The sequence below is a fragment of the Perognathus longimembris genome, chromosome 8, assembly GCF_023159225.1.
Source record: "Perognathus longimembris pacificus isolate PPM17 chromosome 8, ASM2315922v1, whole genome shotgun sequence".
Lineage (NCBI taxonomy): Eukaryota > Metazoa > Chordata > Mammalia > Rodentia > Heteromyidae > Perognathus > Perognathus longimembris.
This window is the reverse complement of record NC_063168.1, coordinates 437,192-455,607: the sequence shown is the minus strand read 5'-3', so window position 1 is coordinate 455,607 and position 18,416 is coordinate 437,192. Positions and strand designations below refer to the sequence as shown.

General features: G+C 38.9%; 1 protein-coding gene across 2 annotated transcripts in view; it reads right to left on the bottom strand.

Moving 5' to 3' along the window:
- Mgat4a (alpha-1,3-mannosyl-glycoprotein 4-beta-N-acetylglucosaminyltransferase A) overlaps positions 1-18,416 on the bottom strand; it is a 73,825-nt gene that overhangs the window by 38,622 nt on the left and 16,787 nt on the right. Inside the window, exons 3-5 of one of the 2 annotated variants that reach the window (XM_048352265.1) lie at positions 9,076-9,243; positions 7,044-7,184; positions 1,293-1,426 (exon numbers count right to left, since the gene is read on the bottom strand). In XM_048352265.1, the coding sequence (XP_048208222.1) occupies positions 1,293-1,426; positions 7,044-7,184; positions 9,076-9,243 (443 nt within the window). The remainder of the gene's footprint in view (positions 1-1,292; positions 1,427-7,043; positions 7,185-9,075; positions 9,244-18,416) is intronic. The other variant, XM_048352266.1, reaches the window with a different exon arrangement.

Below are 18,416 nucleotides of genomic sequence, written 5' to 3'. Positions count from 1 at the left end.
ACACTGCCCTACTATGTAACTGTACCCTTTTTGCACAACACCTTGTCAAAAAAAGTTTAATTAATAAATAAATTTAAAAAAATAAAAAAACAAATAGATTACCAATAAAACCCTACAAATCAAAAAAAAAACAAAAAAAGAACAGTCGTCCACAATCCTCACTCCCTCTGCCACCACGGGTTCATCACCAGAACAGTCGTCCACAATCCTCACTACCTTTTCTTTTTGTGTTTTTACTTACATAAAGAATATACATTGGCCATAATATATTTAACCACCTTTCTAGATTACTGTCATTCTAATAACTTTCCTCTTTGGTCTCTGGAATTTTCTGTGTCATCTGAAAATAATGAAGCTGTACTCAAGAGTTCAGAATGGGAATACACAAGTGGCTGAGTGCAGGTCACATGCCTGCACTGTAAAGCAAGTAGGCACTTTTAGATTCCATAAAAAAAACAGACGTACTTCATCCCACGAGGACTAGCTGAATGATTCCCCAAATACAAGAATGGGGCAGAGCAAAAAGGTTTGTTAAAATCCAGAGTACACCAAAAGAAACATTTTATCATAAGTGATCTTGAGTGATAAAAATATTAGTAACACTATAGCATATGTAAAATCCTCATTTCCATGATTTTTGGCTTCTTTGAGAATTATAATCACGGATGCAACTTGGTAGTACAGAAAAGGGGCTGAGCGAATAAACAGATGACCAAACCCCAGTGTAAGCTAGGCCTTTCTTAGGCTTCAGGACTCCTGAAGTATTAATATGAGTGCGAATTTCCAAAGTTGGGCCTCAGAGCTGAAAACGTGGATTCACTCTTTAAGGTTTATGTAGATTAATAGTATCCCACTGCCAGCAAAGATTACTGTTCCTGGTTTGCAGCTGCAGAAAAAGCTAAATCAAACATTGTAAGTTACATTGATATTAAACTACTAGATGGCATGTAGTACCCAAATTTACTTACCACTCATCAAAAGCTTATAAAAGCATATTCAGACTATAGTTGCAACTCTTTATTTATTTATTTATTTATTTTTTTTTTTTTTTTTTTTGGCCAGTCCTGGGCCTTGGACTCAGGGCCTGCGCACTGTCCCTGGCTTCTTCCCGCTCAAGGCTAGCACTCTGCCACTTGAGCAACAGCGCCGCTTCTGGCCGTTTTCTGTATATGTGGTGCTGGGGAATCGAACCTAGGGCCTCATGTATCCGAGGCAGGCACTCTTGCCACTAGGCTATATCCCCAGCCCCAGTTGCAACTCTTATATATGGTTGAAAAATAACGAGTAATTACCTCTCCTATGAAGACTACTATAACACAGTCCAATTTCTCTTCTGGGTAGAGATTATCAATAAGAGAATGAAGAGTTTCTATGAGGTAAGATTTAACTTCTCTCTTCACCGTGGGGATTCCCATTACTATTGAAACTGAAACAAAGAAATTATATAAAGATACTTTACAAGAATATAAAAAACACTGCTATGTACAAAGTATTATACCATCTCAAATTCATACAAATAACTGAAGCATTCAATATCCATGTCAGAAAGAAAAATAAAGGATACAAGGGCATGGCTGTGTTATTCTTTTCCTTTGGCTTAACCATGGTGTGAGAGGAAGGGGAGGGTGAAAGGAGAGAGGAAGGAGAGTGGAAAGGGACAAAGAGAAGAAGGGAAGGAGGAAGGAGAAATAAGTGGTAAGAGATTCTCACACTAAAGAATGCATATGAAGTATATTTGACGATTTTTATCATACAACTAAAACCTATAAATACATGTTAAAAATTTCTTACACATCAACCTCAAGTAACTAAGGGATTCAATATCATGTCTATAGCTTCCTTGCCAAAAATATATAACCTTCAATCTAGCCATGTAGAAATGAGAGATAGTCCATGGAAAAGCCAGCCCCTACTCTTGTAAAGTGCCATGGTCCTGTAAGACAAAGAAAGAACTGTCCCAGATTGGAAGAGACTAAGAAAACAGCAATTTAATGAACTGGGAAATCCTATGTTGGACTGTGGAACAAAAAAAAAAATTCTTAAAAGGGAAAAATCTTGGGGGCTGGGGATATAGCCTAGTGGCAAGAGTGCCTGCCTCGGATACACGAGGCCCTAGGTTCGATTCCCCAGCACCACATATACAGAAAACGGCCAGAAGCGGCGCTGTGGCTCAAGTGGCAGAGTGCTAGCCTTGAGCGGGAAGAAGCCAGGGACAGTGCTCAGGCCCTGAGTCCAAGGCCCAGGACTGGCCAAAAAAAAAAAGGAAAAATCTGAAATAGAGTTAAAGTTAGTGAACAGAATAGCAGCATGGTTAATTTTATGGTTTGGGTCACTGTAATATGGTATATATAACATGAATAGGGAAGTACTACTGGCATTTGTACACTTTCAAATCTAAAATTATAATCAATTACATTGTATTGCTTGCTTTGAATGTAAATCTGTTCCTACCTAATATATTAGTGAATGATATTGGTGTAATAAATTTCATGTTTTCTTTGTGCATTTAATCCTGAGACATTTGCTAAGTGGACAATGGAAATGGTACCCAGCTAAAATTTTTCAAAAAAACTGAGCTAACTATATGGACAACGCACATACTCCAACATGGACTAGCCCCCCGGAGTTCTCGTGTGCAACGCAGCACATCCGTCCCCTGCGGCAAGAGAACATTCAGTCACATTTCAGATAATCCACTTTGTACCACTTCATAGTAACTTAGCTAAAGCCCTTCTGCTTCAACTTTAACAACAAAGCTCAGAGCTTTCTAAAGCAAAGCACCATATTGATTGTTGTACTTATGTATCATGTAATCCTTTCGCATGTATAAAATTATTAGGTTCTACTTTTCAATGTTTACATTTTTTTTGCCTGGGATTTTTATTGTTGATGGTGATGATGGTCATGGGGCTTGAACTCAGGGTTTGGGAGCTGTCCCTGAGTTTATGTGCTCAAGGATAGCGCTCTACCACTTTGAGCTAGAGAACCACTTCCAGTCTTCTGGTGGTTAATTAGAGGTAAGAGTCTCATAGACTTTCCTGCCCTGGCTGGCTTTGAACTGTGATCCTCAGATCTCAACTTTCTGAGTAGCTAAGATGACAGGCATGAGCCACTGGTGCCAGCATCATTTCTTATTTTGTTTGTTTTTATTTACTTACTTTTTATGTGGTACCAAGTAATCAAACCCAGGGCCTCATGCATGATAGAGTGGCAAGCACTCTACCACTAAGCCACATTCTCAGCCCCAATTATTAGGTTTTTACTTTTTTATGTATAACAGACAAATTTTTTGAGTGTTGTGATCCTAACTCCATTTTTCTCATTTTATTGAACAATGTTTCATAGCAAAGATTTTGGGGAACACATACTGTGTTATAGAACTGTATTTCAACTTTTTTTTATTTGTTTAAAAATAGCTCAAAATTTTTAGTATTCTAAGTGTTACTTATTTTGTAAATGTTAAAAATAATTTAGGGGTTGGGGATATGGCCTAGTGGCAAGAGTGCTTGCCTCGTATACATGAGGCCCTGGGTTCAATTCCCCAGCACCACATATACAGAAAACGGCCAGAAGTGGCACTGTGACTCAAGTGGCAGAGTGCTAGCCTTGAGCAAAAGGAAGCCGGGGACAGTGCTCAGGCCCTGAGTCCAAGCCCCAGGATTGGCCAAAAAAAAAAAAATTAATTTTGCCAATTGCTGGTCATTCATATCTACAATCCTAACTACTCAGATGAATCAACAGGCCAGCCTGGCAAAAAAAAAAAAAATCAAGGCTAGAGTATGCATGGTAGAATGTTACCTAACCAAGAGGGAAGCCCCGAGTTTAAACTAATAGTGATAGTTATTATTGTTATAATAAATAACAATCTTAATATGGAAGAATTAGAGACCTACAAAGTAATTAGAATTCATACAATTCTAAAGTTAGAAGACTGAAGATGACAGACCATCTAACCTACCAGGGCTATTCTATAAGTAAGATACTAAGGTACCATGCTGTATTCCTCCCTTTCATTTGAAGATGAAGAGCTAGCAATGACTCAGAGATATGCTCTGTACTGTTCTTGTTTGGTAAATACTTATGGAAAGCAAGGCATTATTCTAGGTGTTAGCCATATAATGGTAAAAGACAAAAGTCTTCTGCTCTCCTAAATCTACCTTCTATCTATCTCTACTATCTATCTAGTCCTAGTTCTTTCTGTCTCAAGTGGACCACTCAAGTGACATTTATTATTATTTCTTTGGTTGGCTGGGGTTTTGTTTTGTTTTAGGATTTGTTGGTCATTATTTTGTTTTGTTTGTTTTTGATGCCAGAGTTCAAGATCTTACACTCTCATTTGGTTTTCTTCATCACAGCTAGTGCTCTATCACTTGAGTCACATCTCCATGCTAGCATTTTGCTGGTTAGCTGAAATGGAGTCTCACAGACTACTGCCCAGGCTGGCTCTGAACCACTATTCTCCAGATCTCAGCTTCTTGAGTGGCTAGGATTATAAGTATGAGCCACCAGTGCCAAGCTGGTTGGTTGTTGTTTTTTTCATATGGTGTCAATATGTAGCCTAGGCTGACCGAAAACTTGCAATTCTCAGCATCTTGAGTGCTGGGATTACAAGCATGTACCACTAGGCTTGGCTTAAAACAGCCTCTTCATCTGGTTTCTCTCATCTACTCCTCTTATATCCTCAAATATTCTTTCTATGGGAAAATATGTGATCTCTAAATTTTAAGTTAAAAGTCATCCGTAATAAATCCTGCAGTCCTTTAGTAGATTCCTACTACTATTAGGATGAAAACCAAAATCCTACAACTATCTAGAAGTCCCTAACATTATTTGGCCTCAACTCACATCTGTAGCCTCATCTGGTTCATGCTTCCTCACTCAACTTATTGTAATCACAGTGACTTGCTTTCATCTTCTACCCTAGTCCATGCTTCCGTCATAGAGCTGTGGTAGTACTCTTCTGAACTTTTTCCCTCTGTGGCAGAAAAAAATGACTTCCTAAAGAAGATGGTGCATTAATTCCTGGAACTTGTGAAGAACATATGACTTTACACAGGAAAAGGAATCTTTCAGATGTGACCTAGTTAAGAATCTTAAGATGGGAAGATTATTCTGAACTACCAGTGTGTTCAATGTAACCACAAAGGGCTTTATAAGAGGCAGGCAGAAGGGGCCAAGTGACAGAAGATGTAATATAACAACAAAAGCAAGAGACTTACAGGGAAAGACTTGAAAAAGCTATCCTTTGAAGATAACCCCTTGCCTTTCCTAGCTTCTACAGGCTGCCTACATTTTTGTGGTCCTTTATTCATCTTCAAAACATAGCGTTTTCAAATCTCTCCTTAACTGTGACCCTCTTGTGAGGCAAAATTAACCCCAATAGGTTCCAGAAGAAATATACCCATTAGGTATTTTAATTTTAGGACTTTTGCCCTCCAAAACTACTAGACAATAAGCTTCCCTTGGTTTGAGACATTGAGCTTGTGCCATAGGAAAGTAATTCATCCACCTTCATCAGTAAACTACATTTTTCTGCTAGTCTCAGATTAAACACATAGGCTTCCTTAATTAGGTCAAAGCCCTTTTTATACATCCTTTATATCACTAAATGTTGTGATTGCATAACTACTTGTGTAACTGCTTATTTTTCCATTGCAAGTAACATTCACAAGATGAGCACCCAACTTTACAACTTAAGCTGCCTAGGACAGGCGAGCAGCTCATGAGCTTTGATTTCAGCAAATACGGTTGCCCACCATCAACCAGGAACTCCACTCTGGTTGCTCACCAACAAGAGTCTTTTGTCAGCCATCATGCTTGGCACTAAATGCATCAGGACCTGGGTATTTCTTCAACCCAAGAAACTGTCTTCCAGTATTTATTTGATTTCCCTTCCTTTGTTTTCTCCTTCTCAAGTACCAATTATATGGCTACTAGAGTTTCTATTTCCTTCCATTCTTTAGGCACTTTATGATGTTTTCTGGAAGAACAATAAAGTCTAATCTTTCTGACCACTAAAGTGACCTTCAGCTGGATCTATTCTTAATCAGGGTATGCATATGGAAATTTTAAATATAATCACTGAAATGAAAAACAGATTTCTTTTTTTTTTTTTTTTTTTTTTTTGGCCAGTCCTGGGTCTTGGACTCAGGGCCTGAGCACTGTCCCTGGCTTCTTCCCGCTCAAGGCTAGCACTCTGCCACTTGAGCCACAGCGCCGCTTCTGGCCGTTTTCTGTATATGTGGTGCTGGGGAATCAAACCTAGGGCCTCGTGTATCCGAGGCAGGCACTCTTGCCACTAGGCTATATCCCCAGCCCGAAAAACAGATTTCTAACCGAGCCTTTCTGAGTCATTTATTGTTTTTGGTTTTTATCCTGTCTAAAATATGACTCATATTGTTTGTTCCACAAAGTCAATTTTAATTTCTTTAATGTTGCCATCCATGGTACTGATCTTAGATTCCAGGGAACTTCTACTTGTAGAAGAAGCACTTTTGTTTGTTTGGCTAGGTAACTAGCTTCTTTATTTTGTTTTCTGTGGTCCTGGAGTTAGGACCAAGGGTCTTTCCCAGGCTAGGCAAGTATACTACCACATTGACTACAGCGACTGCATTTGCTCACCCTTCCTCCCTCCATTCCTGTGCCCCCTGCTATTCTTATTGATAAATATTATTTTTCTTACTGAAATGGTTATTAAATGGAGAGATGCAAAACCAGCTTCAAAAAACAATTAACAACGTTCTAAGAAAATAATTTAGTTATCCTACACATTAATCTTTGCATATCTGGTGCATAAAGAATGGTAGGCTTCATAAATATTTCTTGAATCAGTTAAAAAAATGGAAGAATGTGCGTGAACATGATTTTTCAAGTTACTGCCTACTTAGAAAGATAGCATGTTTTAAGTGACTGATAAAATACAATGATGACAGAACTAAAACAAGATAGATGTAAAAGCATATTACTAACAGGTTAAATAATAAGCCAAGTCACAATTTAGACAAAAGGTACAACCACACTAGGAAATCACAAAATAAACATACCTCCTGTTCTTCCATTTCCAATCTGTACAGCAGGATGAAGGCTTTTCTCATTTTGCAATAAATGAGGCAAATGATAATAAATACTTGGCACTTGAAGAGATTTTTTGCTTGTTAACTCTTTTAGTAGCTTTAAAGTATTATCTGCAACACAGAAAACAATTAAGCCACACGCCACAGGAGCATCTTGCCTTATAGGAGTTACTGACTTTATTTTTAAGGTAGCAGTATTTATGAGAATTCAAACATTCTATCTTTTTACCTCTAGCGTCCTTTTATAAAGCTTATCTTTTAAATATTCAACAAATATTTATTCATTTCCTATCTTGTTCTAGGGATAGTGCCATGTATATGAAAGTCAACAGTCATCAAAATATATACAGATCCTGCTTTTAAGAAATTTATAAATTTGGGCTGGGAATATGGCCTAGTGGCAAGAGAGTTTTCCTCCTATACATGAAGCCCTGGGTTCAATTCCCCAGCACCACATATATAGAAAATGGCCAGAGGTGGCGCTGTGGCTCAAGTGGCAGAGTGCTAGCCTTGAGCAAAAAGAAGCCAGGGACAGTGCTCAGGCCCTGAGTCTGAGTCTAAGGCCCAGGACTGGCAAAAAGAAAGGACGGAAGGAAGGAAGGAAGGAAGGAAAGACGGAAGGAAGGAAGGAAGGAAGGAAGGAAGGAAGGAAGGAAGGAAGGAAGGAAGGAAGGAAGGAAGGAAGGAAGGAAGGAAAGAAAGAAATTTATAAATTCAAAAAAAAAATTTTATAAATTCATGAAAATAGCCTAAAGGCTACCAGGAATGTGATATACAAAGATGTTCATAACAGTTGAAAGATAGGAGAAAGGTCACTGACTTATTCTAATTATAGAAAAATGTTTATTATATTCAGGTATATTATGCAATGGACATTTATAACTACTGAAATAGTAGTTTGAAGAATATTTAGTGACATAGGAATATTACTCATGGTATAATTTCAAGAAAAGAAAAAACTGCATGAAAAAATAAGACCAGAAGGAAACAAAAAATTGTTAACAGAAAACATCTGTCTCTGGCTCATGGGTGATTTATTGTTTATCTATACCATTTCATAATTCTACACAATACTGTGACAAAATACATATTTATCATTGGGAGGGGAAGCAAAAACAAAGAGTTCAAAAGTAAAGTAACAGATTTCAAGATTAAAGGAATACTTGGTTTTGTCTACTTGTTTAGATTAGCATGGTAATCACAAAGATCATACAACTTAGGAGACAACTGAATAGAAATTTGTCTCTAGACTAGATAACAACTAGATAAGGGCACAGAAACAGAGTGAAAATAATTGGTTATCATTTTACTCTAACTAGAAGATCTCAGACAATGAACAGATTAGATGTCCTCAAAAGTATCCACCAGGTTATTTTCTTTTTTTTTTTTTTTTTTTTGGCCAGTCCTGGGCCTTGGACTCAGGGCCTGAGCACTGTCCCTGGCTTCTTCCCGCTCAAGGCTAGCACTCTGCCACTTGAGCCACAGTGCCGCTTCTGGCCGTTTTCTGTATATGTGGTGCTGGGGAATCGAACCTAGGGCCTCGTGTATGCGAGGCAGGCACTCTTGCCACTAGGCTATATCCCCAGCCCTATTTTCTTTATAGTTCAGATTAAGAGTACAAATTCCTTTAAATACTCAAATTCTCAAGAGGACTTCTGAAGTGTATACACACACATCACAGCAATATGTACAAACAAAAAGTTAAATTTTGGTCTAGTTTTAAATTATGTCTTAAAAGATGTAAGTTCTTCACCATTGTTAATAAAACTTATTAACTGAAAATTTATCTTGATAGAATTCTCTCAAAATCAAACTTAGCAATTAAGACAAGTTCCTTTCCAACTCACTAGAATAGAAAATTTTATGTGCTTCTCCTCCTATCCCCCCTTCTGAAAAGGGTCACAAATGAGAGCTGATAAATTATACAACCTTCAAGTAACATACTGCAAATAGCCCCTTAAAATACATCATCATTGTATAATGCAAAATATATCATTTGTACCTGAAAACTTATTCAATTCATCCTTACTTCCATTTGTTTCTGCTCCTACGCGTCGGAACTGCTGAACAATGGTACTTAACTCAGAGGAGCGTTGGGAGATTCTGTGTTCAGCTATTCGGAGCCGCTCTTTTAAAGCAAGAAATTCTCGTTGATAAGCAATTAGTTTTTCTATAAAAAGAAAAACCAAAAAATAAGTTTTAATGTACCTTCTTTCTTTTTGAGGGGGAGAAGAGGGTCAGGACAGGCTCTTACTATATTGCTCAGGCTGGCTTCAATCTTGCAATCTTCCTCTCTAGGCCTCCTGAATGTTGAGATTACAAGATGTGCCACCATGTCCAGCACTGGAAATTGGTTTTTAAAAAAAAAAAGCTGGGCCAGTAGTTCACACCTGGAATCCTAGTTACTCAGGAGGATGAAGTCTGAGGATCACAGTCTGAAGCCATCCCAGGCAGAAAAGCCCATGAAGTTTTTTTGTTTTGGGTTTTTGTTTTTTTGTCAGTCCTAGGCCTTGACCCACGCCTGAGTGCTGTCTCTGGCTTCTTCTTCTTTTTTTTTTTTTTTTTTTTTGCTAAAAGCTAACACTACCCCTTGAGCCACAGCGCCACTTCTGGCTTTTTCTATATATGTGGTGCTGAGGAATCGAACCCAGGGCTTCATGTATGTGAGGCACTCACGCTACCACTAGGCCATATTCCCAGCCCTCTCTGAGATTCTTATCTCTAATTAATCAGAGAAAAAGCTGGAAGTGGTACTCTGTGGCTCAGGTGGGAGTGCGCTAGCCTTAAGTGAAAATGAGCTCAGGGACAGCACCCAGGCCTAGAGTTCAAACCCAAGGACCAGCAAGAGAGAGAGAGACAAGACACAGAGAGAGAGAAAGAGAGAGAGAGAGAGACAGAGATGGAACGATAGAGAGAGAGAGAGAGAGCTGGGCATAGTGGTGTACATCTAAAATCCTAGCTACCTGGGAGGTATTGTTAGGCGGATCTCAGTTACAGCCCAGCCCAGGCAAAGTTGGTTAGAACCTCTACTTGAAAAACAAACTAAAACTTGGGAAGTAGCTCAAGTACAACACTAGCAAGTGTGAGGTCTAGAGTTCAGTCTTTAGTTCCATAACAAGAGACTCTGAAAACGTCAATGAGCTAGATGTACAACAACCCTAGCTGAACCACTTATTTTAATAATTTGAGATAATCACAGGCCAAGAAAACCTGTCCTAGGCAACAAAAATGGACTTAGGAGGATAAACAATGGCACTGGAACAAGTGTGAGACAGTCGAGAGACAAGTACACAGTAAGAAAAGGCCCAAAGACAGAGCAGGATATTCATGTGCAGACCACCAGTGGTATGAACAGTAGTTGAGGCATGGGAGTGGAAATTGACACAACCTCATTAAATCAAGAAAAGCCTAAACAATAGTTTTCAACTTTTCTATCAATTTTGCTAGCCTAAGGCTAGTACTTGGACAGTAAAACTAAACAAATCTTAGAAAGACTATTTTTTATTCAATATTATAGTCTCTACTTTATTCAAAGATAGATTCTATAAGAAACAGACTTACAAAAACTAAATCTTCATGTTTGGTAAAGTTGGCCTGAAATGGTTCACTGAGCACAGCGGCTCACACCTATAGTCCTGATACTCACCAACCAGAAGTCAAGAAAAACTTCATTTGAGGCCAGCCTGGGCAAAACATTCACAAGACCCCACCTCAACATCAAGAGCTGGACATGGTAGCATGCACATGTCATACCAGTAGCCAAGCAGATAGCACAAATAGGACAGCAGTCCAGCCAGCCTAAGACATACAGAAAATCCCTCCTCAATCAGTTAGGTGCAGTGGCAAATGCCTGTCATCCCAGCTTCATGGTAGTGTGAGATTAGGAAGGTGGAGGATCCAGGCCAGCTAATGCAAAGAAACTGGATGTGATGGTACGTGCCTGTCAGCCTCACCACGACAGAAAGTATACAATAGGTGCACCCTATTTTACAAGCAAGTACCTGTGTAGGAAGCAAAACCCATCTCAGAAATGTCTGAGAAAAGAAGGACTAGAGGTGTGGCTCAGTGACAGAGCACCTGTCTTCAAACTACACCCTGATTTTTAAAATACTATTGCTAAAAATTTTTTTCTAATTAACAGATAAAGGGAAAGTGTTGATTATAGCTGGATGTCAATTAATAAATGCATAGGGAATGATGAACAGGAAAAAATCACCATGAAATAATCGATTTTAACAAGAATCAAAACTGTTTAAGTGGAACATCGGTGGCTCAGGCCTGTCATCATAGCTATTCAGGAGGCTGAGGCCTGTGGATGGATCTTCAAGCCCTCTCAGGCAGGAAAGCACGTGAGATTCCTATCTCCAATTAACCACCAAAAAGCGGAAATGGTGCTACAGGTCAAAGTGGTAGAACATTAGTCTTGAGCACAAAATCTGGGACCAACATCTATGCTCTCAGTTCAAGCCCCAGAACTGGCACTTAAAAAAGAAAGGGAAAGAAAAGTTACACAGCTAGGCTTTAGTTGTTTACTCTATACTTAGCTACTCAGGAGTATGAGATCTGAGAATCTTAGTTTGGAACCAGCCCAGGCAGACAAATCCAAGAGACTTATCTCCAATAACCAGCAAAAAAAACCAGAAGGGGAGGTCTGGTTCTAGCACCCACCAGCTATGAGTGGGAACAAGTTCAAGCCCAGTAGGAGTATTTTTTGTCAGGCTTAGGGCTTGAACTCTTGGCCCAGGTTCTGTCCCTGAGCTATTCAGCTCAAGGCTAGCACTCTGCCACTGAGCCACAGTGCCACTACTGGTTTTCTGGTAGTTAGAAATAAGAATTTCATGGACTTTCCTGCCTGAGCTAGCCTTGAATTCAGACCTTAGTACTATCAAAAAATTAATAAATGAGGCTTTGGCCTCTATAACTTAAGAAAACATATCAATAATGTAGATGATAATTAATATAATATAAATAATAAACACAAAGATCACCTAATTATGCTACAGAAAAATAGAACAAAAAATCTGATTTTTCAAGCACTAACTTCTAGCAAGATATAGGGGATACCACTGAATCCTATGTCCAAGCATTAACATTTCCCCAAATTAAAATCACTTTTAACTTTTGTTGGTGGTACAAGAGTATGAATTCATGGCCTTGTACTTTGCTTTTCCTTAATTTCTCAATTTTTTAAAAATGAAAAACTTAATAAACAGTAAAATTCTAGCTCAAAAGGATGTTGGTATATCATTTGTTCTTTAGTACACTAAACTACTTCATACAAAAAAATGATTTTCTTAAGAGCTATGAATGGAATCGGTGGCTCATGTCTATAGTCCTTGTTACTCTGGAGGCTGTGATCTGGAGGATCTTCATTTGAAGCTAGCTCAAGCAGAAAAGTCCATTCAACTCTATCTCCAAAAGCTTTAACTACAGGTGTGGTTCGAGTAATAGAGAGCAGCCAACAAGCAGCCAAGCAAGTGCAAACTCTGAATTCAAACCCTGGCACAGGAAAGGAGTGGTTGGGGGGGGGGGGGGAAGGGATGAAGGCAGGAGGGAAGGAAAGTAGGAGGGAGAGAGGGAGGGAAGGTAGGAGGAGAGAGAGGGGGAACCTCTTCCCAGTTGTTAAAATTCTAAAATTTAACAAGTTTTACATTTTAGAAAGCACTCACTACCTCTAAAAGTGTCGATTTTGGTGGGGATGGGAGGGAAAAAACTGGGAGAGATCGAGGGAAAGGGTGACAATGTCCAAAATAAATGTACTCCTTACCTGACTTATGTAACTGTAGCCCCCCTATACATCACCTTCATAATAACAATTTTTTTTTAATTTTGGGGAAAAAAAGTGTTTTTGCTTAAAAGCTCAGGGACAGTGCCCAGGCCCTAAGTGCAAGTCCCAGGACAAAAAAAGGGGGGGGGGGTGCTTCATTTGTTTAATTTCACATTCATTATTTTTACAACCAATTTAAAACAAAAAGAGAAGGGTCTGGATAAGATCACAGGGAGTTTCCCACTTACGAACCTCTAAAATACTAACAAACAGAAGAAGTAGAGTCAAAAGGAGGTTTAGGAGGACTGGAACCTAGAAATGGCAATGCCACAGTGAGCAGGAATCCAAACAAGATAGGTTAAAAAAACAACAGAATGATTTGAAGAGAGCAAATAAAACAAACAAGGGCAGCTGTCTCGGTTTCCTGAATTCTCTCCTCCATGGGAACCATCTAGGCTTGTAGAAACAGGACTCTGGAGCCTACCTCCAGAGGTACTGATTCTATAGGTGGAAGGTGAGGCCCAAAACGTTCTAAGGCATTCCAGGGTGATGATGATGACGTTACTTGGACCACCTGTTGAGAATGAGGAAGGTGGCTGATATTGTCCGTAGAAGCTAGACCCACGCAGCCTGGAAACAGAGCTCTTCTCTCCCAGCTCCTCCTTCCCTTTCTCTATTGCCCACATGTCAAGAGACCTCATTAAAACATTCAAGGCCATAATTTCCAAGATTATATTTGGGACAGTGAGGGATTTCAAGGTATAGAGTGGACACCTATTTCACATCTTTATAAATTATATGGAATTATCCCTGTCATTCTGTTTCCCACTAAAATCCATCACATAAGGAAGGACTTTCTGAGCTCAAAAGAGAAAATGGGGCTCATAGTTAAACAGAACCATAAACTTTACTCAAGTTACAGTAAAACCATAATTCATGCTTTCCCCTCGGTGATAACTTTACTACACTTACAAGCAGGGTTTCCACTAGTGAATATATGGTTGGAAAGCTTCTGAAACACAATCACTATTTCTCTAAGTTGTCCCTCAAGTAATATAATCATTAACAGTGTAATTAAAAACAAACTTCTAGATACAGCTTTAATAAGTTAAAAATCTATCTAGTGACCTTATAAAGCATACCTTAGGACAAACAAATGATGCTGCATATACCTCTGAGACACTTTCTTAGAAATATATTCTTAATCTAAATGATGGAAGTCATTTTCCTTGATTTCCCTTGGGGAAAGGAAAATCTCCTTTTAGCAATTTCATCACACAGCCCCAAATTCCATTATCATACTGAAATGAGTGGAAAAAAATAAGTTGTGTAACTGAGGATAACACTCACTTGAATACACTTAGATCTATGTTTTAATAGTTCTTTACTTTAAAAAATATTTATTGTTAAAGATGATTTTACTCAGTCTTATTTTTTGAAATGCAACAACCATAAACTTGGGTACAAAATTATCAGATGGTTATAAAATTTTTCCTTTAATACTTAAAATTAAAACTTTCCACTACTGAGCTGTGAGTTCCTTGTGGCAGGAGTACCCAAGGTCACCCCCACCAGCATCTCTCCTTTAAGACTAAGGAGATTCTTACTAGCAAAAGGAAAAGGCACATGGACACAAGTTTGAAGGAACCAGGAAAAGTTTCTAGGACTTATAGTGGATGGAGTTGTACAGGACACAAATAAACATACACAAAGGGCTGAATACCAGATAATTCAAACAACTCTATGCCTGAGTCTGTTATGGGAGCTGGTCATGTAGCAGCCTTTGATTAGCACGTTACAAAATTCCAATTCCCAAGACAGCAAATGCTCAGTTAAAGCACATGGCAGCTACGAATAGTTCAGGCAAAAGGAGCCAGCCATTCATATCATATGCGGGGTACTTTCCCTTATCAGTGGCTATCAGCCAAGTTTCCAGATGCCAGCCAAAGCCCAACTTGCAGACAGGACTTTTTTTGGCCCAACAGGAATAGTATTTTAGCAGTTCTTTTTCTTCTATGTCAGTGTCCTGCAGAACATGAAGCAATTACTAACAACTAGGCACCTAACAAAAATCATCTTAACTTTTAAAAGTATAACAAACTGATCAACAATATAAATGCCAATCCAGAGGCTTGAACTCTGGGCCTGGGCACTGTCCATGAGCTTTTTTGCTAAAGGCTAATGCTCTACCACTTAAGCAAGAGCTCCATTTCTGGCTTTTTGGTGGTTAATTGGAGATAAGAGTCTCATGGACTTTACTGCTGGCTTTGAACCTTGATCCTCAGATCTCAGCCTCCTGAGTAGCCAGGATTATGGGCAGGAGTCACTGGTGCCCAGTTTATCACAACATTATTTATACAGTTAAGTGTAGTATGATAATTTTAATGCAATACTAAAGACCCATTAAAATTCATTGGAGAATTTGTGATATAGTTAGCAAAAACTGAAGACAATATACACAGCATGAGGGAAATTGTACCTTAAGAGAGATATACTGGCATATGTATATAATAATTTTCATACTGCTTGGTCTCAGAATTCTTTTATACTCTTCAAAATTAGTAGACTCAAAAGATCTTTGGTTTATATGAATTTTATCCATTAACATTTATGACTTTAGAAAGTAAGGCCAATAAACTTATAAAATATTTAAACTGTATTCTAAAGTCTATCACATTAGCATAAAGACCATGAAAAATAACTATTTTCTAAAAAACAAACAAACAGTGAAAAGAGTGTTATTTGTTCAAATCCTTTTAATGTCTGACTTCATAGAAAGAAGCTACATTGGCGTTAGGAGGGATGTAGGAAAACCATGAGAGGGGTAATGTTGATCAAGATGCACTGTACTCATAAACTGACATATTGAATTGTACTCCCTTTGTGCAACAACTTAAAGATAATAGAATATAAAGAGAAAACAGCTAAATTCTAGAATCTGCTTCTATTTCTTTTTCTTGTCTTTCTTTTGTTGTCAGTTGTGGGGCTTGAACTTGGGGCCTGGGAGATGTTCTGAGTTCTTTTGCTCAAAAGTAGTACTCTACCACTTTGAGCCACAGCGCCACTTCCAATTTTCTGGTGGTTAACTGGAGATTAGAGTCGCATGGATTTTCCTACCCAAGCTGACTCTGAACTATGATTCTTAGATCTCAGCCTCCTGAGTAGCTAGAATTACAGGTATGAGCCACCAGCACCCAGCTGCTTCTATTTCTTATGAGAGTGAAGAAGGCAAATAATGAAATTGTATCTCAGTGTTATTATTATTTTTAAAAGTCATGTTTCACAAACCTCCTGAAGATGTCTAGAAATCCCAACGGATGCTGAGAACCACTAGTGAGAAAAATGAAAGACAATACTAAAAATGGTAGCATTCATCTAGTTACTAGATTCAGTATACCTGCACTTTAAAATTTCCACATAGTCAGGTGCCAGTGGCTAGGTTACCACCTATAATCCTGGCTACTCAGGAAGCTGAAAGCTGAGGATCAAGCCAGCCTAAAGACAGAAGCAGAAATGTGTTATAAGTGGTAGAGGGCCAGCCTTGAGAGAAAAAGCTTAGCAAGAACACAAGGCCCTGAGTTCAAGCCCCAGTACTGGCACAAAAAATTTAAAAAAATTATGTTTGTTTATACATATTTATTTATATATTTGCATTCCAGTAAGTAAGACTGGTTAATTAGTCCCTTCTTTTAATGCTGTGTTCACCCATTACTGGCTTAAGAATACAATGCAATCTTTACCTCTGTATTTTATGTACTGAGTCTAAAGGCTGGACAAAATCTCTTATCACCAAAGTCTGATAGGTAGTCTTTCTAAGCTAGCATCAAAAAATGAGTTAGGCCAGGCACTGGTGGCTAGGCCTGTAATCCTAGATACTCAGGACACTGAGATCTGAGGATCGTGGTTCAAAGCCAGCCCAGGCAGGAAAGTCCATGAGATTCTGATCTCCAATTAACCACCAGAAAACCAGATGTGGTGGCGCTGTGAACACCAGCCTTGTGAAGAGCTCATGGAAAGCTCCCAGGCCCAGAGTTCAAGCCCCATGACCAACAAAAATAAAATAAAATAAAAATTAGTTAGCTAATGTTCTGTAATAACCGAATGTTCCCAATTTAGTCTCCTCTAATACATCAGCTATGAATAATTTCCTCTCAAAGTTAAGAATATATCAAGCATAGATTCCAGACAACCTCTGAGCACAGAACATGCTTAAGATTTTCAACCTGGAAAAATTAGATTAGCTGGCTGTTTTCGTAAATGGATGATAGCCAACTGAGCACAAAATAATAACCATACCAAGTCCAAGAAACCAAGCTGTCAACTCTAATATATAAATAAGAAAGGCATTTGGCCATAACCGCAGAGGCAAGGTCTATATTCTGGCCCCTATTTAGATCTCGTTTTAAAATTATTATTTACAGCCCCTCAGACCTTACACTGTTTTATTTTGGAAAGTTAATATGGTAAAAGCTTCACTATGCTATGATTTCATGTGGGGGGGGAAAGTCTAGGAAAGTGAGGGACAAGGTTCTCCACCCTGGTCACCTGCAGGAACATTAAGAACTACTCTGAATTTTGGCCTAAAGGTAAGAGGAGGCCCACATATTCTTCTCTCAAAAAGCAATTACAGAGCTGGTCAAAATAGTCAAAAACAGTTATTTCAGTACTCTGTAAATGAACCAGAGACATTCAACAGACTGAGAAGTGTTTATTTATAAAAATGACTGAACTTGAGCTAGGAAAAGCATAAAGTCTGACTTTCTTGCCAGGAGCTGTCCTCAACCCTCTCCAGTTGTCACTCTAAAAAGTCAGCAAGGGTGGGGCAGACCTGCAACACCAGCTTCACTTCCAGAGGGGACTCAACTGATTAGGGTGTTGCCAGTCCAAGTGGCAATAGAGGAGGCACGTGGACATGAAAAGCCTCTTTGGGGCAAGTAATGAACTGGCAGACTAGCCAGATACTTAACAGGAGTTTTAAGGCTGTACAGAGCTTTAAAATCTTTTCACAGTAAGACACCACTGGCTCATGCCTCTAATCCTAGCTACTCAAGGGGCTGAGATCTGAGTATCCAGTTTAAATCCCTGGGACTCTCATCTCCAATTAACCACCAAAACTCGGGGAGTGGAGCTGTGACTCCAGTGGTAAAGCAATCAGCACAAAAGCTCAGGAACAGCATCCAAACTATGGGTGCAGGCCCCAATACTGGCACACATGCACACAACACAATCTTTTTACAAATCCCAGGCTGACTGGAAGCTAGAAGCTTACAGAGCAGCCCAAGTTACCCACACCCACTGGGCCAACAGAACATGTGCACATATACAGAAAAGAAGAAACAGCCCCCCAAAAAACTTTATTCTGGAACACACACACATATGCAGGCATGCAGACATAGACATAGACATACACATACACATACACATACACACACACACACACACACACACACACACACGGGGAAAAGAGGGATGGGATACAGAGGAAGTAAAGGGAAGGTAGCAATAACAAAATTACCACTAACTTCAGGACCATAGTGTCATAGTCCAGAGCTGAATCAATATCTAAGACATAAATA